At 43.0% G+C, this 27,141-nt stretch overlaps 3 protein-coding genes across 3 annotated transcripts in view; 1 reads left to right on the top strand and 2 right to left on the bottom strand.

Moving 5' to 3' along the window:
* Positions 1-3,425: 3,425 nt before the first annotated feature.
* LOC146329280 (actin-binding protein WASF3-like) lies at positions 3,426-13,134 on the bottom strand. The gene is made up of 11 exons (XM_084714508.1): positions 12,992-13,134; positions 10,052-10,194; positions 9,809-9,943; positions 6,824-6,977; positions 6,514-6,631; positions 6,165-6,209; positions 5,935-6,059; positions 5,243-5,521; positions 4,997-5,136; positions 4,698-4,916; positions 3,426-4,309 (listed from the first exon to the last, which is right to left on the bottom strand). Exons 2-11 carry the CDS (start codon positions 10,182-10,184, stop codon positions 4,146-4,148), a joined length of 1,512 nt encoding a protein of 503 aa, XP_084570634.1. The 5' UTR covers positions 10,185-10,194; positions 12,992-13,134; the 3' UTR covers positions 3,426-4,145.
* A 1,780-nt stretch (positions 13,135-14,914) lies between these two features.
* opn6a (opsin 6, group member a) lies at positions 14,915-19,730 on the bottom strand. The gene is made up of 6 exons (XM_084714521.1): positions 19,599-19,730; positions 17,265-17,470; positions 17,004-17,103; positions 16,645-16,749; positions 15,996-16,219; positions 14,915-15,461 (listed from the first exon to the last, which is right to left on the bottom strand). Exons 1-6 carry the CDS (start codon positions 19,726-19,728, stop codon positions 14,976-14,978), a joined length of 1,251 nt encoding a protein of 416 aa, XP_084570647.1. The 5' UTR covers positions 19,729-19,730; the 3' UTR covers positions 14,915-14,975.
* Positions 19,731-25,735: 6,005 nt separating this feature from the next.
* LOC146329277 (EGF-containing fibulin-like extracellular matrix protein 1) overlaps positions 25,736-27,141 on the top strand; it is a 7,210-nt gene continuing 5,804 nt past the window's right edge. Inside the window, exons 1-3 of the mRNA XM_084714501.1 lie at positions 25,736-26,009; positions 26,489-26,534; positions 26,750-27,031. Of these exons, the coding sequence (XP_084570627.1) occupies positions 25,923-26,009; positions 26,489-26,534; positions 26,750-27,031 (415 nt within the window). The 5' untranslated portion in view covers positions 25,736-25,922. The remainder of the gene's footprint in view (positions 26,010-26,488; positions 26,535-26,749; positions 27,032-27,141) is intronic.

Genomic DNA, 27,141 nt, shown 5'->3' with positions numbered 1-27,141 from the left:
ACCTGCAGGGGTCCTTGAGGGGGTCCAGAGGATCCCCAACAAAAAGGAGAATAATTAATAATTAATAATTAATAATAATAATAATAATAATAATAATAATAATAATAATAATGTAAAATTAACATAATTACTAATATACAGTGTTACTCTATAGTTACTCAAAAAACAGTAATTAGTTACAAGTTATTCATTACTTCTGTAAATTGTAATGAGATTACTAGTTACTGCATTTGAAAAGTAACTTCACTACTTATTACTTTACTTTCTCATTTCTTAATTTACCGTGTAGATACATGGACAGACATCACAGCCGTATCATGTAAGTTTGGTGCTGCCATGCTGTGCTGACACGTTGCTCTGACACGTTGCTCTGACACGTTGCTCTGACAGGTTGCTCTGACACGTTGCTCTGACACGTTGCTTTGACACATTGCTTTGACACGCTTTGACACGTTGCTCTGACACGTTGCTCTGACAGGTTGCTCTGACACGTTGCTCTGACACGTTGCTTTGACACATTGCTTTGACACGCTTTGACACGTTGCTCTGACACATTGCTTTGACACGTTGCTCTGACACGTTGCTCTGACACGTTGCTTTGACACATTGCTTTGACACGCTTTGACACGTTGCTCTGACACGTTGCTCTGACACGTTGCTCTGACAGGTTGCTTTGACACGTTGCTTTGACACGTTGCTCTGACACGTTGCTCTGACACATTGCTTTGACACGTTGCTCTGACACGTTGCTCTGACACATTGCTCTGACAGGTTGCTTTGACACGTTGCCCTGACACATTGCTTTGACACGTTGCTCTGACACGTTGCTCTGACAGGTTGCTCTGACACGTTGCTCTGACAGGTTGCTCTGACACATTGCTTTGACACGTTGCCCTGACACGTTGCTCTGACACGTTGCTCTGACACGTTGCTCTGACAGGTTGCTTTGACACGTTGCCCTGACACGTTGCTCTGTCACGTTGCTCTGACAGGTTGCTCTGACACGTTGCTCTGACAGGTTGCTCTGACACGTTGCCCTGACACGTTGTTCTGACAGGTTGCTCTGACACGTTGCTCTGACAGGTTGCTCTGACAGGTTGCTCTGTCACGTTGCTCTGACACGTTGCCCTGACACGTTGTTCTGACAGGTTGCTCTGACAGGTTGCTCTGACACGTTGCTCTGACACGTTGCCCTGACAGGTTGCTCTGACACGTTGCTCTGACACGTTGCCCTGACACGTTGCTCTGACAGGTTGCTCTGACAGGTTGCTCTGACACGTTGCTCTGACAGGTTGCTCTGACACGTTGCTCTGACAGGTTGCTCTGACAGGTTGCTCTGACACGTTGCTCTGACAGGTTGCCCTGACAGGTTGCCCTGACAGGTTGCTCTGACACGTTGCTCTGACACGTTGCTCTGACACGTTGCTCTGACAGGTTGCCCTGACAGGTTGCTCTGACAGGTTGCTCTGACACGTTGCTCTGACAGGTTGCCCTGACAGGTTGCTCTGACAGGTTGCTCTGACACGTTGCTCTGACACGTTGCTCTGACAGGTTGCCCTGACAGGTTGCTCTGACAGGTTGCTCTGACAGGTTGCTCTGACACGTTGCTCTGACAGGTTGCTCTGACACGTTGCTCTGACAGGTTGCTCTGACAGGTTGCTCTGACACGTTGCTCTGACAGGTTGCCCTGACAGGTTGCTCTGACAGGTTGCTCTGACACGTTGCTCTGACAGGTTGCCCTGACAGGTTGCTCTGACAGGTTGCTCTGACACGTTGCTCTGACAGGTTGCCCTGACAGGTTGCTCTGACAGGTTGCTCTGACACGTTGCTCTGACACGTTGCTCTGACACGTTGCCCTGACAGGTTGCTCTGACACGTTGCTCACTGAGCGCATTTCACACCAATATTTTTGTCCTTTCGAGCAATAAACTGAAGGTGATAAGAATATCGCATCTGGCTGAAACCCCCCGTCGCCGTCATCATTTCCGTCTCTCCTTCCTTCGCACAAGCAGCTACGTCTCTCAAATTGATCTCTATGGCAACGTGTCCAGGCTAAAACAGATCAAAGTTTACACACAGACAAACGGGTCGGGTAACGCAGGAAAGCGCGTTCCTACAGCCTAGTAAAGTAGTTTCGTTACCGATATTTTACGTGTAATGCGTTACTTTACTTCGTTACCCAAAAAGTAATATGGTTACTGTAATCTGTTACTTTGTTACTCATTACCCCCAACACTGCTAATATATGGTTGAATACAGATAAATATCTTAATTTAGAATAGTTAAAAAGTTTAAAAATCCAGAAGTGAAGATCTTATCAGATGAGTTTGATCTAATGTGAAACGTTTGAGAAACTGCTGTAATGATTCATCTTTAAACAGATTGAGTCTAAAATTGATTTATAAATGATCCTCTGTTAAAAAATAAATGTATCAATAAAACAGACACATAATGTAGAAGTACAGGACATAAACATAAATATATCCAGCCTATCGGATGCAAGCTCAGTATATTTTTTAAAATGAACACAATTTAAATCAATATTAGAATAGAAAGTAAATAAATGTAAATGAACTTTTATTTATTAAATTTATTCTTATAAACTCTGTGAGACTGAATAATTCTAAACAAAACTAATAAAACATCAAAGGTTACAAGTTATAAAGAAACACAACACACGGCTCGTTTCTGTCAATAAAGTTTTGCTCTTTTGAAGACAGAATATTTCACAGTTTTTGATATTTTTCCACAAACATGCAGCAACATCACAGACAACACACAGCACACATCAATAATCAATAATCAATAATCAGTAGATCTCTACAACCAGTCACAGAGGGTACAGGACTGTTTTCTTTTTTTTCCCTCGTACAGATTGTTTACATCATCAGCGGGAGTGATGACATCACAAGGATGAATGAAACAGTTACAGCAGGATGATGTCATCACTTCATAATCATAATCCATCAATATCCATCTCCTGCGTGATGTCACCACATGCTGTGATGCATCATGGGATACAAAAAACCCTCACATACTCAAATAATTACAGATCGTTCTCTGTTTAACAAGCTCTTCTCTGGTTACCATAGCAACTGACGACTCGGCAGAAGGAAAGACATTGATGTTCACAGCTACAAAATACTGTTTATCAAAGAAAATATGTACAAATCACAGAAAATAAAAATAGAAATTCATCAACAACAAGTTAATAAATACTTCAATAAATAACAAATAAATACTGTAATGATTTAAGAGTAAAAAATAAATAATCAGACAAAAATCCAAAAACCCCCCAAAAAAAGAAAAAAAAGAAAGCAAACGTAAACAAAAATTAAAGATCTGTCATTTCACAGACATAAAAATAAAATTAAAAACTAACAAATGAAAAATATCTAAAAAAAAAAAAAAAGTCTTAGAAACTGATCAATGAGACAATGTGCAGTTTTTAGTTCAAGCAGCAAAATAAATCAATAAATCAAAAATCAGATCAAATGTCAGAAACAGCTGATCTGAAACTGATCACATCAAACTGTAAAAATAAACCAACAGAGCAGCGAGTTAATGTCTCAGACTGAGCGCCCACTGGTGGACACATCACAGATCAATCAGTCAATCAATCAATCACTGATCAGCTGCTCACAGTTCAATATAAACCAGCCTGTATTGATCATTTTACTTTAATATAAACTCTGCTGAGGTCACACATAAATCATGATAATCAGTCTTTATGTTTTACATCAGTTTGCTGCATAATCAATAAACAATAATTTATGATCAAACTTATTTTCTCTTGTCTTTAGGCTGAATGTAATGATGTAAATATATAAATTTGAATTATAATTTGTAAACAGTTATTTTATTATATTATTTTCTGTCTTTGTTAAAATACAAATGTTTGTAAATTTATGATTCTGTGTTTTCTAAAACTGATAAACTGATGAGAGACGTCGCTATAGAAACTGGACCACCTTCAGGCTCCGCCTCTAACAGGATCAAATTATAAATACAGTCATTAACTCAGAACATTTATTAGTGAAGATAAAATAATAACGTAACATTACTTATTTCTGTAAATATTTTTCTTTGATGGAAACTATTTTTTGTGTATTTATTCCTGGGACCTGATTGGCTGTCAGGACTCCTCAGTCGGACCACTCCTGGTCCTCGGGCTCAGACTCGTCCTCTGATTCGCTGTACTCGACAGCGATGCGTCGTGACAGGATGGTGGCGACATCGTTTCCTGTGGGCTCTCGTTTCTTGGCCTCCTCTTGCTCGCGCTGCTCCTGAACCTTCCTCAGTTGGATCCCTGAGGACAGAACGTTACAGAACGTTACAGAATGTTACTCCGGTTCTACAAGTTCAGACAACCTCCAGACACAATGCTAATGCTCGCTAGCTCTGAGCTAAAGATAACAGGTAACTTTAAAAATCACCACACAGCTGCTGTCAGCTGGTTCGTCAGCAGGCTAATCATTAGTGACTGACTTCACTGTTAAACATTCAACATGTGCCGTGCAATGTGTGTTAGCTCTCTTTCACTGAAGCTAAGCTAACAGTTTTTCATGCTTACAGGATTTGTGCTATGCTAGGCTAACAGTTAGCCCCTGCTTAAGTCTTTGTGCTAAGCTAGGCTAACAGTTTTCCATGCTTGTAGTCTTTGTGCTAAGCTAGGCTAACTCAGTGTAAGAGCTGACCTCGGCGTATGGCGGCGAGCAGGTCGCTGCGGGCATCGTTCATCGGCACATTCGGTCCGCCTGATGGCTTCCTGCTGTCTGTCACTGGGGGCAATGGGGGTGCAGCGGCAGCCGTGGGCGGGGCTTGGCCTCCAGGCCGAGAGGGAGAGGGGACATAGTTAGCCGGGGGAGGTGGGGGAGGGGAGGGGCTGTAGGGGCGAGAGAGGACTACGGCGCCACCTGGAGACAAAAAAACCCATCAACATCAAGTCTTTTATCTGGAGCCAATCAACAGGAGGCACATCGAGACTCTCTGTTACCTTGGTTACCAGGAGCAGCTGCAGGGTGCAGCGGCGTTGTCATGGCAGCAGTGTGGGTGGAGCTGTTGGGGAACACCATCTGACCCGCTGATGGCATGAGAGGGGGAGGCGGCGGGGGGGCTGGAGGGATCTGGTGGTCACTGAGGAGAGACGGAGGTCAAAGGTCAAACTTGTGTGTGCATCTGTGTGTGTGTGTGTGTGTGTGTGTGTGTGAGTGTGGGTGTGTGTGTCTGCGTGCGTGTGTACTTGGCCTCCTTGGCGGTGTTGGTCCGTGCTCCGTTCTGATTGGCCGAGCCCGCAAGCGGCGGCTGGTGGTGGTGGTGATGATGTGGCTGGTTGCGGCCCAGCGAGTGCTGCCGGGTGGTCGCCGCGGCGACGGCAGAGGACGTGGAGCCAGGTCGGAGGGCGCGGTCCAATGACTGAGTCTGACCACTTCCAGCTGTTGCCACTGTGGCATGATCCTTCCCATCATGCCCTTGGCCGTCATGGTGGTGGGGGCTGGTGGGATCATCAGACATCCCTGACCTGGAGGGGGCGGAGTCAAACGGACACAATGACGAGTTGTCATTACAGAAAAACTGGTATTTATATTGACAGTTATTGATCAATCAGCTGATATTCATTTTTCTTCACATTAATTTTTCACAGTGTGAAAAGTGTCTTAACTTGGGTTTCTTGTCATCAATCAGCTGATATATACGATCAATTCTGTCTGTAATGAGCTGATATCAGCTGATTGATCAGCCTGGCTGATTGATCATGGTGTATTTTTCTGGGTGTCTACAGAGCTGCAGCAATGATGTTTTTTTGTAGTCCAAACATTTCAAGCCTCCATGTTGTTTCCATATGACAATTTAAAGCTCCTGAACGCACCAATGTCTGAAGAACAACCATCTGACGAGCACCTGAATGCAGCGTTGGTGTTCAGGTGTTTTTACCTGTCGGGTGACATTGAGCCATCAGAGGTGTGGTAAGGTGACGGTGTCACTCGAGCATCTGGGCGGAGCTCCTTATCGTACGCCATCAGGTTCCACTCCTGCCGCCTGTTACGAGCTTTACGAACCTTCACAGGAAGAAGAAGAAGACGAAGGAGAAATTTAACAAATAAAATGACAGAATAATAAATAAAATAAACATTTAATATTTATGTGACAGATGAAACTCTGACCTTCTTCACCTCCCGTCCTGAAGACTCCTCCACATGCTTCTGTTCCTGATGGAGAAAAATAAGATTTTTTATTTTGTTTTGTACTTGACTCTTTGCTAAGCCCCTCCTCCGAACATCAACTGCCCAATCACAGATTAGTAACTGTAACTAGGCAGCTCAGGTGACCTTTTTATCTCTTAAACACAGAGCAAACATGTGAGGAATGGATTAAACTTTGTCTTTAGCTCCAGACAAACTTGTATTAGATACCAAACATTAGCATATCTGGCTAACTAGCTTTGTCACGTCACTGCTCTTTGACAGACAGACAGACAGACAGACAGACAGACAGACAGACAGACAGATAAACCTTCTGTCGTCTCTTCTCTTTGCGTTTGTTCTCGGTGGCCTGCAGCATCTTTTCCTTCCACAGGCTGAAGAAGTACGACGGGTCGGTGTAGAACTTCAGACCGTCTTTCTTATCGTCCCTACACACACACACACACACACACACACACACACACACACACACACACACACACACACACACACATTTAACAATAATAGACACTAAATGAATAAAAATTATTTAAACTGTTGCATTAAGACTTAGATGGGGGGGTGGGGTTTAAACTGACCTGTAGGGCGTCAGGATGTTGAGGGGCGGGGTTTAAACTGACCTGTAGGGCGTCAGGATGTTGAGGGGCGGTGGTTTGTCACAGCGTTGGTACATTTCCAGCACTGGGTTGAGGATGGAGCTCCGTGACACCACCTGCTGGTCTTGGATGGTACTGCTCCTGAAAGCCTTCCTCATGTTGATGTCCTGCAGAGACACTGAACACACAGACAGGACTGTTACTACACAGATCAGCTGGTAGTAAAATTCTTCTCCAGCTGATGTTTTTTGTGATAATATTAAATGTGGATGTTTTATGGTTCAAGGACAAAAACTGGGCCATCATGAAAGTAAAGACAGTGTGCAGTTTGGTGACCTCTAGAGAACAAGCAGTTTGAGGGCCCTGATGAATTTTCACAGACTGGATGACATCATGCAGACACCCACACTGGTTGGTCGGACCTCAGCCCCAAAACAACAAGCAGCCAGCTGTGCAGGCTGAGGGTCTGATGTGCTGCAGTCAGGTGACACTTAACCAGACAATATCAGACAATGGGAGATCTGCCGCCTACCAAACATCTGGGGGTTTCTCAGTGCAAAATAATATCTACCCCCCTTTACATTTTGCCAAAGACACACCTTACCAGAACCCCCTGCACCAATTTGAAGGGGGTTGGTCCTACAGTGTAGGTTTTTTAAGTCTTTCCACTCAGTGTCCCCTTCTAGAGACAGACTTTGCAGGGAGCTTTGGATCAAGCACCTGGTGTCTGGGCCATTGCTCAGGTTCTGGCCAAACATCAGACGACTCAGAGGAGTTAATTCTCAGCACAGCAGTTTCTCAACTGGAGAAGACAACTGAGCTTTGACTGGGAATGTTGTCAGGTGGTCAGAGGAACACTTTAAGGAACCCTCTGCACCCAACAGCCTTTGTAAAGGAGGCAGAGCTGCACTCCAGGAAACCCTGACTCAAACTCTGGACATCGCTGAGTCCACATGCCTCTTCAGTGTCTCATGGAGGTCCAGAACTCTTCCTGTGAACTGCCAGACTCAGGTTGGAGTTTCTCATTTTTAATACAGGGTCATGGCAGGGTACTAAAATGTGATTTGGACTGCAGCACCTCTGATTCAGAGGGAGTGATCTGGATTCTGTCCTGGTGGACTGCAGACCACCTCTTTAGGATACTGGAGGGGTAACAGGGGTGAGTTTTGAGAAGGCTTATGACCGTGTCCCTGAGAGAACCATTTGGGACCATAAGGTTCTGGTTCTTGTACAACCAGAACTAAGAGCTGTATTCTCTGCACGATCTCTCCAGGATGGTGTCTTGTCACTGACTTTGATTTGAGCGTCTGGTTTGTAACCTCATGTTTGAATCTCTGCCCTCTGTTGGGTGGACCAGGAGGTTTAGAGCGAAGCTACAAATCACAGGCTAAGTAGTTATCAGACTCCAGATGGCTGGAGAGCAAACTACCTACCAATCTTCTGGGAGTTCTAAAGGCAAAAAGTTGCTTGACTGGTGGTGAGAACAGAATCTCTTATACTTTCTCCTCATAGTTGGAACACAACTTCTATCATGTCACCACCCCAATACGATGGGTCACCATCAAGACTTCTGATTGGATCTTCACTCAGTAAATGTTTCTATCCAGTTTTAGCAACAAAGGCTGTGAGACTGTCAATCAAGGAAGAGATTAAAAGCTCTGACTCAAATTTGCAGGCCTGTCTGGTGCTCTCGAGGGCAGGCTGCTCTTGTCGCAGGAAAGATTTGGAACATTGGTCCAAAACCACACAGACCGAGGCGTCAAAACTTCTTATTAAGAGATTTGGTTTGGTGCCCATGGCATCTTTAACCCTGCTGAAGACACAGCGGGCCCCAAACTGTGACCAGCTGGGAGATTGTCCTCAGTCTGAGCAAAGTGTTTAGAGACTTTAGAGTCTAGAGACCATCAGTCTCCATAAGACACATGTTCCCTTCAGGCTGACAATCAGTTGTTGCCCCAAGAAAAGAAATCATCTCGATGTTGTTTGTGAATGAGGGTAAAATGGAGATGGATTGTTAAAAAGACCAGCAGCACTTGGACAGTTCCACTCCTCCATTTAGGAATGGTACGCTCCACCTCCTCTCTATCCGAGTGGTACAGTCCATCTCCCCTCTGCACTTCACGGAGATGACGGAGGAGTTTGCAGAGTTCAAGTAGTTTATTAGATTAATTAAGTCCTAAAACAGGTGTTACAGCTCAACTGTTGTGTGTCCATTGAACTATAAGTAGTTTGAATCACTTACTGATGTAGTTTAAGACATGTTTACTGCCTGTAGACATTATTTGTTCCCTTTCATGTCTGCTACTCGTGGACATGCTAATCAGGACCAATTAAGTGTGCCGCAGGTTCTCCACCTGTGTTACTGTGATAAATGTGGCTGTTCCTAGTATTTATCATTTGTGAGCTTGTTTTATTATTTATTATGTTTTTATACCTTTGTTAACTGGGGTAAGCAGTTAAACAGGTTCATGTTTGGTGTATGTGGATGTAAAACACTGTCAGCATGTTAATTGTATGTAATATAGAGGTATTTCACTGGCAATAGTCATGTTTTTACATACATGAATGGTTGTTTTTAGTTGTCACTTCTGTTTAGGGTTTTAAGTTAAGTGTGTTCATTACTGTGGTTTCATGGCTCCGGTCTAAGCGTAACGGTAACACAAGCCAGGTAATCCTTTTTGTCGTTCAGCTACATATTATGACTGGGTTTAATAGTTGTATGTATATTTTTTCTGACTTTGTGTTTTTTCTTTATTCATCCCTTTTCAGAAACCACACAGACAAACCTATGTAGAAATGAAATATTTCTGCACACTTTCCCATCAATAAAGTGTTAAAACTGGAACTTGTGGACTGTCAGTGATTTGACCAATCACGTCAGTGTATGAGAGAAGCCACTGTCAGCCAACTCTTTCTTATATGGATGGATGGATGATGGACGGACAGACAGACAGACAGGTGGATGGACAGAGAGACGGCTGGATGGATGGGTGGATGCTGAACACCCACCTTCCTCCACGGTGGAGTCCAGCTGTGTGACCTTCACTGCCAGCAGGTCCACTCTCTCCTGCAGACTGTTCATCCTCAGGTAGAAACTGTTGGCCTCCGTGAACAGCTCACCAAAGATGTCCTCTGCATGACGGCCTGACAGACAGTTCAGAGAGACGTCAACAGGACACAGGACTGTGTTACACTGTGTTACCCCCCCCGTCATTACAGCATGTTGTCAGGGTTACAGTGGTAACCACTCACTGAGTCCTCCCAGCTGTTTGATGACAGCAGCCAGCGTGCTGTTGGTCACACACTCCAGCTCACTGGCGACCCCATCAGGCAGAGCGCCACGACACAGATACCTAGGCTCAATGATCCGCTTCACCAGCGGCATGATGGCTCACCTGCAGACATACAGGTAGACAGACAGGTGAGTCAGACACACAGAGAGACAGGCAGACAGACAGATAGAGACGTGTATTAAATGTAAGTTATTAACAATAAACTTACATAAATGTAATGATTAAAATATAATTCATGTGGTTCATGTCATGTTCAGGGTCCAGTTCATCAGAGTGCTGTGAAACTGTCCCTACTATCAAATAAGTCAATCTTGTGTGTGTCAGTAATGGATGATACCTGCACACCAAAAGTAAAAACAGTCCATTTAATTAAGATATGAGTGTTCAAACACGATGTGCTTACACTGCAAAAATAAATACATAAATAAATAAATAAATAATAAGTTGAATAAAATCAGCAGCAGATGCTTCAGTCATCATCAGTGCTCTGATTATAGAAAATTATGAAATCGATTACTTTTGAGGCTGTGGACCTTTTTTGTGGTCAAACTGCTGGTGGCCATACAAAATGTTTCTAAGGGCCACTGCTGGCTCCGCAGGACACAGTTTGAGAACCTCTGGTTTACAGAAAACATGAATGTGTGTCAGCGCACATCTGGATGTCTGAACTCACACACACAGTGTACAGCGCTGCAGTCTCAGAGGGCATCGCCATGGTAACACAGTCAGCCTTCACATCATGCTCTGCTGCCCACAGAACTGAACATGGTAACTGTTGCTAGGAGACAGAGCGGGGGTTGGTGGGGGGGGGGGGGGGGTCTTATAAGATTATTTGATTGTTTTCTAAATGTTTTCATACTGATTTCCTGACAGACTTGGTTTTAAGGTACATTCTCACTAGATCCCTCAGGTTCTCTGGTGGTTCCCTCAGTGATTGGTTGTTGCTCTGCAGGGGGTGGAGCCTAACAATGTCACCTTGTTGATAATAACAGTAATAATTAGATAATAATAATAAAGTTGTGACATGTGTCCTCTCAGTACTTCGTGTCTCTTTTCTTTCACCTGGTTTCAGAGCTCAGCTGCCTAACCAGTGGTAACTATGGAAACCAGCCCCCACCCATCCTGTGAGCACGCTCAAACACACACACACACACACCACACACACACACACACACACACACACACACACACACACACCACACACACACACACACACACACACACATCCTGCTGTCTTTGTGAGGACATTTCTGTCTCTGATGCTGATCTGAGACATTTTGACAAAGGTGAGCTAATGTTAGCCACGTTAGCTTGTTGCTCTCCTGGTTGTTAGTTTGTACTAACGTTAGTGCTTCCTGTTAGCTGCAGCAGGTTCTTCACCTCACCTGAATCAGTGGGAACAGGTGAGCTGACCCTGAACATCTCTTACTGGTCAAACACAAGCTTCAGTCCCGCAGGACGAGAGACAGTGGAGCCTCAGAGTTTAACCTTCAGGACAAAGAGATGAAGTCGACTCCAGGACGAGACAACAGGACGACAGAAGGAAGGAAGTCAAGAGTATTTTTACTTTTACTCCACAAATATGTGAACTTTCTCCGCCTCACATTTTCTAAACCGACTCATGAATTAGTTTGAATGACTCTGAGATGAATTATTGATTTTTATTTTGCATCATTGTGCGCCGCCTTCAAACATCAGACTGATTTCAACCTGAATGGACGAAACAATAAGACACAGAAAAGACGACTGACTGGTGGATCCATCAGAGGACATCAGGACAGACGGGACGAGACGGAGACAAGATGTAATGATGATGATAAATAATGTAAAAGACAAAAAAGATATAATATGACATAATAAAACAAAACATGATGTAACAAGACATACAAAGATGAAAACGACATCAGATGTAAAAAGACAAAAAACAACGTAATAAAACAAAAAAACTGCATAAAAGACGTAACAGTCGTCAGAATGTGAGACAGACAGAGACGGAGACTCTGTGGGGGAGAAAAGGTTCAGTTGTGTTTGGACAGAAACAGTCAGTACAAATGTCCTTCAGAGGACGACTTTTTACTTTTATACTCTGAGGACATTTCAGAACCTGAACCTTTTCACTTTTCCTGCAGTAAACAGGTTGAATCAGTACTTTTACTTTTACTCGAGTATCTGTACTTCTACTGCAGTAAAGACTGAGAGTATTTCTGTCTGTTACTTTGATTGTAACAACAACACAGGGATGACATCACTTCCTCTGGATTCTGCTGTCTCCAGGACTGCTGTCATGTAACCATGACGACACTGAAACCTGCTCATCATGAATTAAGCCTCATGTTTGATTATTGATCAGTTTTGAGTTTCAGACACACACCTGCAGCCTCACTGTGGTTGGCTACTAGTCTGTCAGATCCCTGTTACCACGGTAACCACAGGTGTCCCCAAATCAACCTGTCCAAACGGCAGCAGACTGTTGTAATGTCACCATGTGATTATCAGTTATTGATCATCTGTCAAAGGGGCTGATGGGCGCTAAAATTCATCTCATTACGTCATCTCACGTGAGTCACATATTATCTCCTCTCTCTTTCTCTCTCTCTCACACACACACACACACACACACACACACACACACACACACACACACACACTGTGCAGAGATGACTGCATTACGTAATGCACACAGATGCTTCTTATTGTGTGTGTGTGTGTGTGTGTGTCCGGGCCTGTCCTCACACTGATAGATGGATCGATGTATTGATCAGCTGATCAGCTGATCATCAGGCTCTGACGGGGTCCTGGTGAGATCAGGGACCGTCACGGCCCCGCGGATCGATTACAGCTGTGATTCGTTGATGATAATACGTCACAAACAAACCGATAATTGATCGATGAGACTCACCGCGGCCTGACGAGGATCCGGTTTGATCTGCTGAGACTCTGGTACGTCACAGATTCATCCTGGTCCTGGTTCCGGTCCTGATCCCGATCCTGGACCCCGAGTGATGCTGACAGACACAGAGGAGGAGGAGGAGCAGCTCGGAGCCGCTCGGCTCGTGTCGGAAAACATCGTAGCCGCTCGGCGATGACGATTTAAAGTAACAGGCGACATTAACCATCAGCGTTTATCAATGAAGTTAGAGTGAAGAAACATTCAGTGAATCAATCAGTAATCAATAATCAATACAGAAACATGGATCAAAACAGAATAACTATATCAAACAGCAGCGGAGAGTGGGGAATGTTGTCACATGTCTCAGTACGTCACAGTCAAACATTTTTTCTTTAATAATAATAATAATAATAATAATAAATAATTACATTATTATTATTATTATTATTATGTTAAAACTGAAACACGTCATCATCACATCAGAGCTTCAACAAATAAAAATAAAAACAGACGAGTTGACAGTTAAAAGTCTGATTTATTTTGACAGATGTTATGAATATTATCAGGACTGGGAGGGTTACTTTAAAAATGTAATCTGATACAGTTACTAATTACCTGTTAAAAAAATATAAAGTCAGTGGAGTGTACTGATGCTCCACCTGTTTTCACATGTTTGGATCTATTTTTCAACTACTGATCAATCTGGCAATAATTTTTCCAATGATTAATCAGTTGTTTGGTCCATAAAATGTTGATCAGAGTCCAAGACGACGTCCTCAAATGTCTCATTTTGTCCACAAGTCAAAGATATTCAGTTTACTGTCAGAGAGGAAAGAAACCAGAAAATATTCACATTTAAGAAACTGAAATCAGAGAATTTATACATTTTTTAAATTAAAAAATGACTTCAACTGATTGATCAGTTATCAAAATAGTTGGTGATTAATTCTGTAATTGATTAATAATGAATTAATGGTCTGTCTTGTTCATTAAAGTTATTGAACATGTTCTTTGTGTTGGACTGTAGGTCAGTTGTCTTCTATCCGGATCAATACAGTTATTTATCCACTTTAAGTCTTAATTATAGAATTTAAAGTCCAGATGAAAAAAAAACTTTGAGTTCATATTGTCCAAATATTTAACATCATAAACCCAACAGAAATTTAAAAAATCAACTTCTCTGTATTGTTATATCAAAACTCAATCATTTTTTCTTCCTTTAAAACTAAATATGACGTGTGCTGACATCAGCAAGAACCAACCAATAATATTGTGACATCCACCTGTCAATCAATCGTCAGCTCTCAGAAGCACACGTTACTGATCACCGTGTTTGATTACTGCACTTTAAAAAACTCACTGTAATTTCAATCTGGCATCAACCAATGTTAGCAACATGCTAACGCAGGCGCAGTGACATCACAAAGGACATGATGTCATAGAGAGGTTTTCAAAGTAAAACTTGATGAAAAGGTTTCAGCGTGTATCAGACATCTGTCAGGTAGCTAGTTAGCAACAGCATGCTACACTGGATCATGACACAATATTTATTTTCCCAGGATGATGAAGGTATGACCTGCCCTATTCTGCCTCTGATTGGCTGATATTCTGCCTAAAACTAAGCAACCCAAACCAACAAAGACAGCAAGAATGAGCCAATCAGAGTGAGAGAAGGGCGGGGCATGACTTTGTCATCCTGGGGTAAAAAAAAAAGTGTGATTGTGACATGCCCATTTTTCAACCTTAAAATCAAATTCCTCCCCCATGTTTAGCCCCGCCTCCTGTCCTGTCTCATATATTACAATATTTAGGACGTGGTGATCTGAGCGCGCTCAGTACAAGCTGTGACCTTCTGATGTTTTGGTTCTCTACAGTCTGTCTGTCTCCTGTCAGCTGATCAATATGTTTGTTTTGTTGTTGTTCACATGTTCACGTGGTCACGTGGTCACGTGTTGGCAGTTTAACCAGTCAGGTCAGAGCCTGACTGAGTCCGTCAGAGTCTGTCACATTCAAACTCCGGCCCGCTCTCAGAGGGGCGGGGCATGTCAATGTAGAACACTTCTTTGTTGACAGGCGGTGGCGTGCAGGGCGGGCTCCCCATCCCAGAGTCCGGACTCGGGACTGTCTCCGGCTGGTTCCAGGGCGAGTATTTCTTCTCTGAGCGGTTCAGAGGAACTTTGAGTCTGGCTCCGCCCCCTGCTGCTGGGCGGCCGTGCCCGTCGGCCTTAGGCTTGAAACGCTTCAGTTTGACAGTGTCCTTGGCGTCGCGGGTGCATGGCAGCAGGATGGCGACATCTTTCCGGAACTTGGAGCTGAGGCCGAAGTAGATGAGTGGGTTGTAGAAGCTGGCGGACTTGGCGAAGAGGCGTGTGAAGATGCTGGTCAGGTTGGGCACATGGAAGCCCCACGCCGACCACATGGATACCACAGCGTATGGAGACCACGCCAGGATGAAGGCCGTACAGATCACTATGGAAACCTGCAGAAGACGAGTTACAATGAACCAATGAGAAGCCTCATGTCGTTAGCGATAGCACTAACATGCCTAATGGTTAGCATGGCTAATAAGAGTAGCAGGGTCAGAGTCTCAGCAGCTCCTTAAAAAAGATTAAAATACAATAATCTGAAAATGTCTTAAATATGATTTTCATTCTGGTCTTAAAAGTTGATTGGAATATTTAAAGTTAGTGTTACTTTTATAAAGTTTCATTAACTTCAGTCTTGATTTTAAATATTTTTGGTAAAACAAGTTAAACTCTTCAAGTAAAATAAATACTTGATACTTTTACTGCAGTGGACGTCCTCAGAGTGGACAGAGAGAGAACGGTTAGCATTAATATCAGGAGTTAATTCTTCACTGGTTCAAGAAAAACTTTCAACTGAAACATTTCTGTAGCTGTGAAATACGTCTTCAATGACATCATGAAGGTGTCTGATCTGACGCTGATGTGTGTGTGTGTGTGTGTGTGTGTGTGTGTGTGTGTGTGTGTGTGTGTGTGTGGTTCAGACTCACGATGGTGACGTCTCTCTCGATCTTCCTCTGGCGGTCGGTGAGGTCGCCGTCTGCTGACAGAGCGTTTCCTCTCTTCACCGTGTTGATGATGGACACGTAGCAGAACAGCATGACGAGCACCGGGATGAAGAAGCAGAAGATGAAGATGGAGATGATGTAGGAGCGGTAGACACTCGAGTACGTCGCTTTGGCCCAGTCGATCTCACACGTTCCATACCCACGATCTGCAGGGGGTGGACCACACAGGGGTCAAAAGGGTCAGAAGTCACAGGGGTCAGTTCTACATAGAACCATTTGCTTGTGAAGAACCCTTTTCTGCAGAGAGTTTGTCAGTGGTTCTTTTTAAATGTATACAGAACCTCCCGAATCAATCAATTTTTACTGTGTTCTTGTACGTAAGTGACCATCATAAATAAGGGTTCTAGATAAAACCCTTAGAATATAAAATGGTTCTTAGGAGAACCACCCAAGGTGGGTTCTAGATTAAGCCCTTGGCATACAAAAATGTTTTTGGTAAATTTTCCTGGGTGGGTTCTTGTTGGCAGCTGGGTGGAACCTTTAACAGATTGTTTTGAATATAATCCTTTATGATTAGACAACAGAGGTGTTGCTGTATATTTTTGTAGAGTGTATTTTGGCGGGTTCCTGCCTGTGTAGCTCCCCCAGCCGAGCAGTGGTGCTCCAGACCAGAATCCAGCTGTGATCCAGATGAGCAGCAGACAGACGGACACACTGGTCCTGCTGATGTGACGAGCTGAAACACAACATTCATTCGTTAATGACGGACTCACCCTCTGGTGCTCGGACGATTCACAACACACAGAGTCCCCAAAGGACGATATTTGAACCACGAAGGTCCCCGAACCTCAACAGAACACAGTTAAATAAGGCCTGTGGTTCACACATGTTCTGTTCTATGACAGAAAACACATACGCCTACATTTAGATGAATGCTGAGATCTGACCAATCAGGATGCTGCAGTTAGTCGAAAGACTGTGACCTCTGACCTCTGCTCGGGTGACATCCTTTGATGTAGCGAGTGATGCTGATCACCGTCAGAGTGTTGATGCTACTCAGACCGAACACCAGCGTGAAGAAACCGTCCACCTGCAGGACACAAACAGGACAGATTATCATGACAATGAAGACGGTCCTGTCTGTCTGAGCCGCTCAGGTGGGTCTCAGGTGTGTCTCAGGTGGGTCTCAGGTGTGTCTCAGGTGTGTCTCAGGTGTGTCTCAGGTGGGTCTCAGGTGTGTCTCAGGTGTACCTCACAGGTCCAGATGGAGGAGATGAGATAGCCACTGTCCTGAAAGACATTAAAGATCTCGATGATGCCTCTGGAGTAGCCGAACACGGAAATGCTGGCGTCCGAGACGGCGAGGTTAAAGGTCAGATAGTCTGTGGGCTGCAGGGACGCTCGCTGTCTGTACAGGACGAAGAGGACGATGCTGTTTCCAAACCAGGACAACCAGCCTGAGGACACAACAGAGACAGAACCAACAAACTGTAAAACACTTTGTATAAAAGCTGAAATCTGCTTATGAACACTTTTCAGCTGAGGATAGTCAATATGATCAATATGGGTCAGTATTGATCAGTCGAATTTTCAAGCTGCTGCTGTTGACTCAGTCAAAACAACAAAGGAAACAGTTCAAACTGAAGTTGAGCTTCAGGGCTGTCTCTTGTTTCTGATCTGGTCCACAGGATCTCCAGGCTCAGCCAGATCAAAGACAGTGTCCAGTTTGTCCAGTTTGTCCAGTTTGTGCAGTTTGTCCAGTTTATTCTCCCAAACGGATGTGTACACTGAGACCATGGACACAAATCTAGTGCTCTCTGTGCACGTCGCCTCTAGTACTTCCTGTGTCCACCTACATCCTGTCAGACCTGAACTTGACGTCATGTGACTCTGTCCTGACTTGATCTTTGCTCATGTTGTATCAGCTCTCAGATGTTTGTCCACAACCACTTATTCCCAAAGGGTCGCGGGGGGTGGAGCCTATCCCAGCTGACACTGGGCGAGAGGCGGGGTTCACCCTGGACAAGTCGCCAGTTCATCACTGACACACAGAGACAGACGACCACTGACACTGACACTCACACCTACAGACAATTTAGAGTCACCAGTTAACCTGCATGCATGTCTTTGGACTGTGGGAGGAAGCCGGAGAACCCGGAGAGAACCCACACAGACACGGGGAGAACATGCACACAGAAAGACCCTGATCCAGCCGGGGATCGAACTCAGGCGGCAGCGCCGACCACTGAACCACCGTGACGCCCTGAAAGTGATCAGTGAAAAGTTTTGTTTTTTGCTTTAATTGTTTTAATGTCTAAACTTTGTCTGTGTCAGAAAACAGAAGTCACAACTTCAAGCAATTTAAAAGTTACACAAACACAATCTTACCACCGTCACTGTATCTGTGAGCACAGAGACACACAGTCACTGCTTTATTTTTCAAATGATCAATCTGCCAATCATTTTTCAATTAATCAAAAAAAAAGTAAATGGTCCATAAAATGTTAGAAAATGAAGAAGATGTCTTCAAATCGTCTGTGTGCTCAACCTGAGATCAACCTGAGATCAACCTGAGATCAGCCTGAGATCAACCTGAGATCAGCCTGAGATCAACCTGAGATCAGCCTGAGATCAGCCTGAGATCAACCTGAGATCAACCTGAGATCAGCCTGAGATCAACCTGAGATCAGCCTGAGATCAGCCTGAGATCAGCCTGAGATCAGCCTGAGATCAACCTGAGATCAGCCTGAGATCAGCCTGAGATCAACCTGAGATCAACCTGACAATAGAAGGACGTTCATTTCAAAGTTGCTGTGTCAGAAAACACATAAGAATTCAAACAATTTAAAAATGTGTTAAAATCCTTCAAAGTCTCAAACATCTGCTGAAAACACAATTCTCTGTAATATTAATAATCATCTTGTTTTAAAATATGAAAATGTTGGTCCTGTAAAGTTGTGTTCCAGATTTCTATCAACAAAAACCTGGTCAGCTAAACCGTAAGGACGCCCGTCTCACTTCCTGGTTTAAAAAAGTCAGGAATACTGATCAAACTCTGGAAAACTTTCTATTTTTAGACAAATTCATTCAATAATATTTCTATCAGATGTGTCTCAACCGGAACATGTGGACTCTGTCGTCCCAAATCAAAGGTCAAAACACACATTTCTATGATTTAAAATGTGTGTTTTGATGAACATGAAGAGACTCTGAGACACTTAAAAAAATAAAATGTCTGCTCACCATGACGACGCTGTGAAATGAAAACGTGGAACATTTTGTCGACTCTGTAAAACATCGACTCACAGATTTTCCATCTAACAGACAAGATAATAATAAAAGACAAGAGTTTGATGTTTGAAATTTACAGAAGAGTTCAAATCAAAATACAGTTTGACTGAAGCGTCGCTGCTTTTTAGACAAATATTAAACAACAGAAAATCATCATCATGATGAAAATAATAATAAATCAAAACATCTTTCAGCATTAAAACATTTACAACCTGCTGAGCTTTAAAGTGTCCAATCAGAGAGTCCGATTCTGCACCTGAGAGACCAGACTGAGGGTCAACCCCTGGTACCCACCCAGCAGCAGCAGGTACACTCCGATGATGGTCTCTCCCTGGTCAGACAGAGGAGGGTCTCGCCCCCCCCCCAGGATGAAGCTGTTGTTCCTCCAGGGGGGGCCGCCGGCGGGCAGGCCGCTCGCAGACATGATGAAGATGAAGATGAAGCAGTGAGGACAGAGAAGACGAGCTGCTGGACGTCCGTCTGTCTGTCTCCGTCTGTTAATCCGAGGTAAATTTAGACTCTGATCCTGTTCAGCTCTCAGCAGGAGAACTGACCTCAGATCAGAACACACAGGTCACAGGTCACACCTCTGATTGGCTCTTTGACTGATGACGTCATCCACACTCAGCAGGTGAACTCCCTGTCTGTGTTCATCATGAAGGACAGCTGCTTTAATAATAATCAATAATCAAATAAAATAATAGAAAGAGAAGAAACTTTAAAGATTCAGTCACATATGAAACAAATTAAAATATTTGAATAATCATGAAAAATATTATCTGCTCTGTTTTTCCACTTCAGTGCATCTTAGAGGGAAATATTTTCATTTTAAAATATTTCACATGAAAAGATTCTAATGACATTTTCAGTATTTTTACAGATGAAAATACTCTTTAGTATTTGAAGTACCACCTCCAGCAGTAAAATACTGCTTTAACATAAATACAATAATCACTAATAATAAACATATGAAATATTAAATCAGTGATTGTTAAGTACATTTTCCTGAATATACTTGAATACTTTTACGTTCTGTACTATTTTTAATTCAAGACTTTTACCAGTAATAGAGTATTTTTATAATGGAGTATAGTTACTTTTACTTCCTCCATCACAGGCGACGACCTTAAATGATGTTTATGTTGATTTAGTTACACATCAGCAGGAAGCTGCTCCGTCACCTCCACGTCTGATCAACAACAACAACAACAACAACAACAACAACAACAACAACAACACTCACTCCTCTGTACATAAAGTGACTGTTGATGCAGTAATTAACATTAATAATATTTTATGGTTGGTTCTTTTATATAAAGGATCATAAGTGTTAATATATTCATTCATTCAAACTTTATTTATTTCTCAGGGACACACTGAGGGCTGGTCTTCATTTTACATTAAACAGCGAAGCAGAAATACAAACAAGAAAAGACAGAGATAATAAAATAAACAGCTGATAAGAAATGTATAATTGATTAATATAATTCCTAGTTAAAACATGTGCATGAAAGAACATTAAGACTTTTAAGTGTGTTTTTAAAAAAGTCCCAAAGTTATCAGGGACTTTAAATTTAAAGTACAATGCAAATTATTCCACGAGTCCGAACCTGAAAACAGTGTTTCTTAGTTCAGGATTAACACGAGGAACGTGAAGTGTTCTCCAGTCCTGAGAACGTCTGTAAAGCTTTGTAAATAAATAAAACCAACGTTGGTCTCGTCTCACAGAGAGACGGACAGCAAACTTTATTATACAGAAAGCAGTGATGGTTCTGTAGGTTTCACCTGGGATGAACCTGCGTGTCTATAAATCACTTCACCATAATCAATAACAGGAGTAAAACTGATTCAACAATTATTTTCCTACTAAACATTGAAGCAACATTTGTTTCTGTGGAGAAAATCAGGTTTTGTCTGCAGCTGTTTAACCAGATTATTAACGTGAACTTTGAGTTTGTCATCGATCCAGATGTTCAGGTGTTCTTTCGATCGATGTGCTGATAAAAAGTGCTGATGTGACAAATACTGTCATCAATTTTCCTAGATTTTGTAAATACCATATATTTTGTTTTTTCTGCATTTCACATGAGTTTGAGGCCAATGAGTGTCTCCTGAAGAGAATTAAATGAAGACTGCAGCTCGTCAGAGATCAGCTGTGTTGAATCTGTCCAACAGTATAAAATGGTATCATCATTATATAAATGAACTGTGGAAGTGTTTATGGCGTGGATGATGTCATTAATGTACACCGTCAAAAGGACAGGGCCTAAAATCGAACCTTTTGTTATTGATAAAAACACAGACTGGACATTACCTGCTTTTACACACTGCTGTCTACCTGAGAGGTAACTGTGGAACCGTCTGTGAGCATCACATCCAACACCTGACCGTCTGTGAGCATCACATCCAACACCTGACCGTCTGTGAGCATCACATCCAACACCTGACCGTCTGTGAGCATCACATCCAACACCTGACCGTCTGTGTAAAGCAGGGAATGATGGACTGTCAGACGCCTTTGAAAGGTCGACAAACAGAGCAGCACAATATTTCTGATCGTCTGCTGCAGATGGTTCTGTGATTAGTTCTAAAACCAGACTGGTTCAGTACAGAATATGCAGTTAAAAAAGACTTCGGTTGATTATTTACTAACAATTCAAGTATTTTAGACAGACATGATCATTTAAATATAGGTCTGTAGTTATTAAGATCATTAATATCTCCTCCTTTATGCAACAGGATAACAAGCGCGACCTTCCATACTGTGGAAATTGAACCTGATAAAACGGTTAAATTAAAAATATGAGTAACACATTCTGAGATCATCAAAGCAGAAAACCGGAGAAAGAAAAGGTCCTGACTGTCGATGGCGAGAAGTACTTCAGTAACTTGATGAGGGTGAACTGAGGAATGTGTCTTACAGAACGTTCTGAGACGTCAGATTCTGGACAATTTATAGATTCCTCAGAATCCATATAACCGTTTTTGAAAAGACCTGCTGCTCCAGCTGCCTGAAAGCAAAAACAGAAAGACACACACACACACACATACACACACACATACACACACACACACACACACACACACATACACACACACACACACACACACACACACACACACACATACACACACACACACACACACACATACACACACACACACACACACACACACACACACACATACACACACACACACACACACACACACACACACACACATACACACACACACACACACACACACACACACACACACACACACACACATACACACACATACACACACACACACACACACACACACATACACACACACATACACACACACACACATACACACACACACACACACACACACACACACACACACACACACACACACATACACACACACACACACACACACACACACACACACACACACACACACACAGACACACATACACACACACACACACACACACAGACACACATACACACACACACAGACACACACACACACACACACACACACACACACACACACACACACATACACACACACACACACACACACACACACACACACACACACACAATTTGCACATGAATAAAGTGATGATGATGTCACATCATCAGCTGATCTTGTGTCAGTAAACAGGAAGTTTATAGTGAAGCTACTTGTGTCTGTCCTTTGACCTCAGAGATTACTGAGCGAGTCAGCTGACCTCTGATCAGGAAGAGGACGAGGAGGTTGTTGTTTATTTATTTACAGTTGAATTTATTTATTTATGATGTTTGAATTAAACTGCTGTTGTTTATTTATTATTTATTTATTTATTTAACAAACATCATAAATAAATGTGTTGTTTTGTTTTGTAACAAACTGCTGTTGTTTATTTATTTACAGTGGAATTTGTTTATGATGTTTGTTGTTGTTTTGTGTTAATGCTGAGATCAAACTTAAGACTGTTTTTCCAACGTGAACAATAAAGTTTCTGATTAATGAATGAATGAATGATCAGATCAGCTGAACGTTAATAAATGGTTCATTGGACGTTTATAAGCTGTATTAAGTGAAGTTGTGGTTATAACTGTGTGTGTCCGCAGCAGAACCTGATTATTTGTTTAAACTTCTGGTTCTGGTTCTCTTCCTGCCTGCGGTGTCCCGCGGTGAGCGGCAGGGGGCGGCACCGCGCCGCACCGCTCCAGTCCGCTGCAGCGGCAGGGCGGCAGGCGGTCTGCACTGACAAACACCGCCCGCCTGATCGGTCCCGTCCCGTTCTGTTCTGTCTGTCTGCTGCGGATCAAACACACGTTCAGCTCAGAGACCGACACACCAACAGCAGGTAAGACCGCTTCAGTCTGACGTCACTAACACGGTGACACACCTGAGATCGAGCTACCTGTGTGACGATCCAGATCAGTGAGGAGAGGACGAGGATCTGTGATTATTGATTCGATGATTGATCAGTCATCAGGGTTATCATTCATCTCAGACCTCAGAGTCCTGTAATGAGTGTGGGAGGAAGGGGAGACTGGGGACGGTTACAACACGTTTTATTTGAGACTGCTTGGACTCAAACAACCAAATCTTGATTTATTGAATGCATAATCTGTCTGATAATTACACATTAAAGATGATTACATATGATACATTGATCACAATATTTTATTGAAATGAAAAAGTCAGAAGGTCTCCATCCCTGGGGACAGTCGCAACATGTTAAAAATACATTACATTTGCTTTTTGTCTGCATAAACACAAGATTCTGAAAATATGTATTGTTTTACAATATTATTAAAATATTATTTATTTGTTGAGTATTTAACAGTTCTTGAGTTTTGTATGTTTAGTTATTTTTGTGTTTCAGTGTGAGACAGGAAGAACAATTTGCAACGCAACAAACTTTTATTAAATACATTTGTATTTGGGTGAACTATCTCTTTATGTACCACATAGTGACTGCTGTGTTCCAACTGTCCCCGCCCTGGCTGCCATGACAGGGCGTTCCGTATTAACTGAGCTGCTAATGACATCACACAACGATAAAGACAAAAAATCATCTCACAACAGAATTAATAAATGAGTAAATGCAGCAGTGGACCTTGAACATGTCGTCTGTCTCCTGGTGAGGACAGACTCTAACTGAGCATGTGCAGTGTGAGCACCATCACTTCAGCCTGTTTTTGATTGGAGGAATAAGACTTGTTTCAACCACCCATAGTCTCCCCTATCAGGTGACTTCATGCAGAGAGAACAAAGTAACTAAGTACATTTACTCAAAAATACAGTATTGAAGTAAACTTTCGAGGTACTTAAACTTTACTTGCATATTTTCTTTTTATGATGTCACATCATAAGGAGGGAAATATTGTTGATGTTTTGTTCTATAACAGTTTCATTCAACTGAAACCATTGATCCATTAGTTAGTCTCTCAATTAACAGAAAATTGATTATTGAAGTCATTTTTCCTGTAAAAACATTTGATGGTTTCACGTTGGTTGATTTTCCTTTAAATAATTATAAGAATTGTTTGAATGTGTTTGTCAGAATGTTGAAGTTTGGACTGTTGGTCAATTTTGTCTCATTGTGACAATATTTATTTCACAATTTAGAGACGATATAAACTTGAAATCTCCGTCATTTAAAGTCAGAAAAACCTTAACAGCTACCTAAACTAGCAGTTTCCTGTCCTGGAGACATCCTCTGGTTCTGTCCTCTGGTTCTGTCCTCTGGTTCTGTCCTCTGGTCCCGTCCTGGAGACATCCTCTGGTTCTGTCCTCTGGTTCTGTCCTCTGGTTCTGTCCTGGAGACGTCCTCTGGTTCTGTCCTCTGGTCCCGTCCTGGAGACATCCTCTGGTTCTGTCCTCTGGTTCTGTCCTCTGGTTCTGTCCTGGAGACATCCTCTGGTTCTGTCCTCTGGTCCCGTCCTGGAGACATCCTCTGGTTCTGTCCTCTGGTTCTGTCCTCTGGTTCTGTCCTGGAGACATCCTCTGGTTCTGTCCTCTGGTCCCGTCCTGGAGACATCCTCTGGTTCTGTCCTCTGGTTCTGTCCTCTGGTTCTGTCCTCTGGTTCTGTCCTGGAGACGTCCTCTGGTTCTGTCCTCTGGTCCCGTCCTGGAGACATCCTCTGGTTCTGTCCTCTGGTTCTGTCCGGAGTCATCCTCTGGTTCTGTCCTCTGGTTCTGTCCTCTGGTCCCATCCTGGAGACGTCCTCTGGTTCTGTCCTCTGGTCCCGTCCTGGAGACATCCTCTGGTTCTGTCCTCTGGTTCTGTCCTGGAGACATCCTCTGGTTCTGTCCTCTGGTCCTGTCCTGCAGTTGTCCTCTGGTCGTGTCCTTTGATCCCATCCTTGACACGTCCTCTGGTTCCATCCTCTGGTCTCGCCCTGTTGTTGTCCTCTGGTCCTGTCCTGGACATGTCCTCTGGTCCCGTCCAGGAGTTGTCCTGTGGTCCCGTCCCCTGGTCTCCTCCTGGAGTCGTCCCTCATGACTTCATGTGTTGACTCATCATGAGTCATGTGTTGTTGCTGAATGAGCTCCGCCTGTGTTGTTTTTATAAAGAGCCAAATCAGCTGACTGAACACAGACCAGACTTCATGTTTGAGACTGTTCACATGTTTCAGCAGGATGAAGACGCTGCAGATCTTCGTCCATCTGAATCTTCTCCTCTTCATGGTTTCAGCTCAGCACGTCGATGAACCCGTCACCTACTCTGTAAGTTTCACTGTCCACTAAATAATAAACCAAAACATACAAATATTAATCAGCAGTGAGCAGGACACAGAGCTTTTATTTTGAAAGAACTACAAATCCAGATTCCAGAAACATTGTGACATTGTGTAAAACGTAAATAAAAACTGAATGAAATGATTAGCAGAATGTGTTTGACCAGCAGTCCGGGGTCTCTGTTGTCGTATTTTGTGCTGCAGTGATCATGTTTACAGTGAAACCTTTATTTACAGGTGGATCCAACAGCTCATTGGCTGATTTTCGTTAAATATTCAAACCTGTAAATAATTATCGATATAAACATGAATCTTTGAAAACTCTGTAAATATATTTTAATCAAACATGTGAATTACAGTTTTGTCAGCAGCATCTGTGATTAGGATGTCCAGGTGCAGTTCATTTATTTGATCAATAAGACACTCGATCAATAACTAATCAATCAATAAACTGATATTCTCTGACAGTGTACAGAGGGATATGAGTTCAGTGTGCAAGAACAAGAATGTAAAGGTGAGTGTAAACACATTTATACAACGATCAATGATTTTAGATCCATAACCAATAATAAAACCATCAACATGATCTGAGAGGAAAATATTAAGTCAAAGAAGCTTCAGTAGCATTAACTATTGTTCTTTAAATGTTCTTTAAATGTTTTTGAAGTTTTGAAGTTTGCTGAATGTTGTTTGAATGTTTGTTTAATGTTGTTGGACTACATTTCCCAGACATCAATGAGTGTGAGATGTTGCCAGACGCCTGTAAAGGGGGCATGGGTTGCATCAACCACTACGGCGGCTACTTCTGTCTGCCGCAGAACGCTCAGATCATCATCAGTAACGGAGAGGAGGAGCCCGCCACCACCACGCGACCCCCGCCTCCACACTTCATCCCCCTCCCTGTGGTTCCCAGTCACCGGGGCAACCACCAGACCGCCATCAACCAGGCCAGGCTGACCTCTGTCCAGTGTCCAATTGGATTCACCGCAGATGAGTTCAACTTCTGCAGAGGTGAGAGACAAAGAGGAGAGCAGGTAAGCACCAATAAGAGAGCTCAGAGTCACCAGGTGAGATTCACCTGATTCAGTCAGCAGTTCAGTTCAGTGGATGTGTAGAAACAT

This window comes from Lutjanus erythropterus, chromosome 3 (genome assembly GCF_056507025.1).
Source record: "Lutjanus erythropterus isolate fLutEry1 chromosome 3, fLutEry1.hap2, whole genome shotgun sequence".
NCBI classification, from domain to species: domain Eukaryota; kingdom Metazoa; phylum Chordata; class Actinopteri; order Lutjaniformes; family Lutjanidae; genus Lutjanus; species Lutjanus erythropterus.
This window is presented reverse-complemented; position numbering and strand designations above follow the sequence as displayed.

What these genes read in the sequence shown, in the direction of transcription:
- LOC146329280 (XM_084714508.1), bottom strand. Translation starts at nt 10,184, where the DNA reads ATGCCGCTGGTGAAGCGGATCATTGAGCCTAGGTATCTGTGTCGTGGC. An exon ending in AACATCCTGACGCCCTACAG is followed by an intron (nt 6,632 to 6,823) that starts GTCAGTTTAAAC and finishes GTGTGTGTGTAG; the next exon opens with GGACGATAAGAAAGACGGTC. An exon ending in AGCTGCTCCTGGTAACCAAG is followed by an intron (nt 4,917 to 4,996) that starts GTAACAGAGAGT and finishes TTTTGTCTCCAG; the next exon opens with GTGGCGCCGTAGTCCTCTCT.
- opn6a (XM_084714521.1), bottom strand. Translation starts at nt 19,728, where the DNA reads ATGTCTGCGAGCGGCCTGCCCGCCGGCGGCCCCCCCTGGAGGAACAAC. An exon ending in CCTCCATCTGGACCTGTGAG is followed by an intron (nt 17,104 to 17,264) that starts GTACACCTGAGA and finishes TGTGTCCTGCAG; the next exon opens with GTGGACGGTTTCTTCACGCT. An exon ending in CGGCTGGGGGAGCTACACAG is followed by an intron (nt 16,220 to 16,644) that starts GCAGGAACCCGC and finishes CACCCCCTGCAG; the next exon opens with ATCGTGGGTATGGAACGTGT.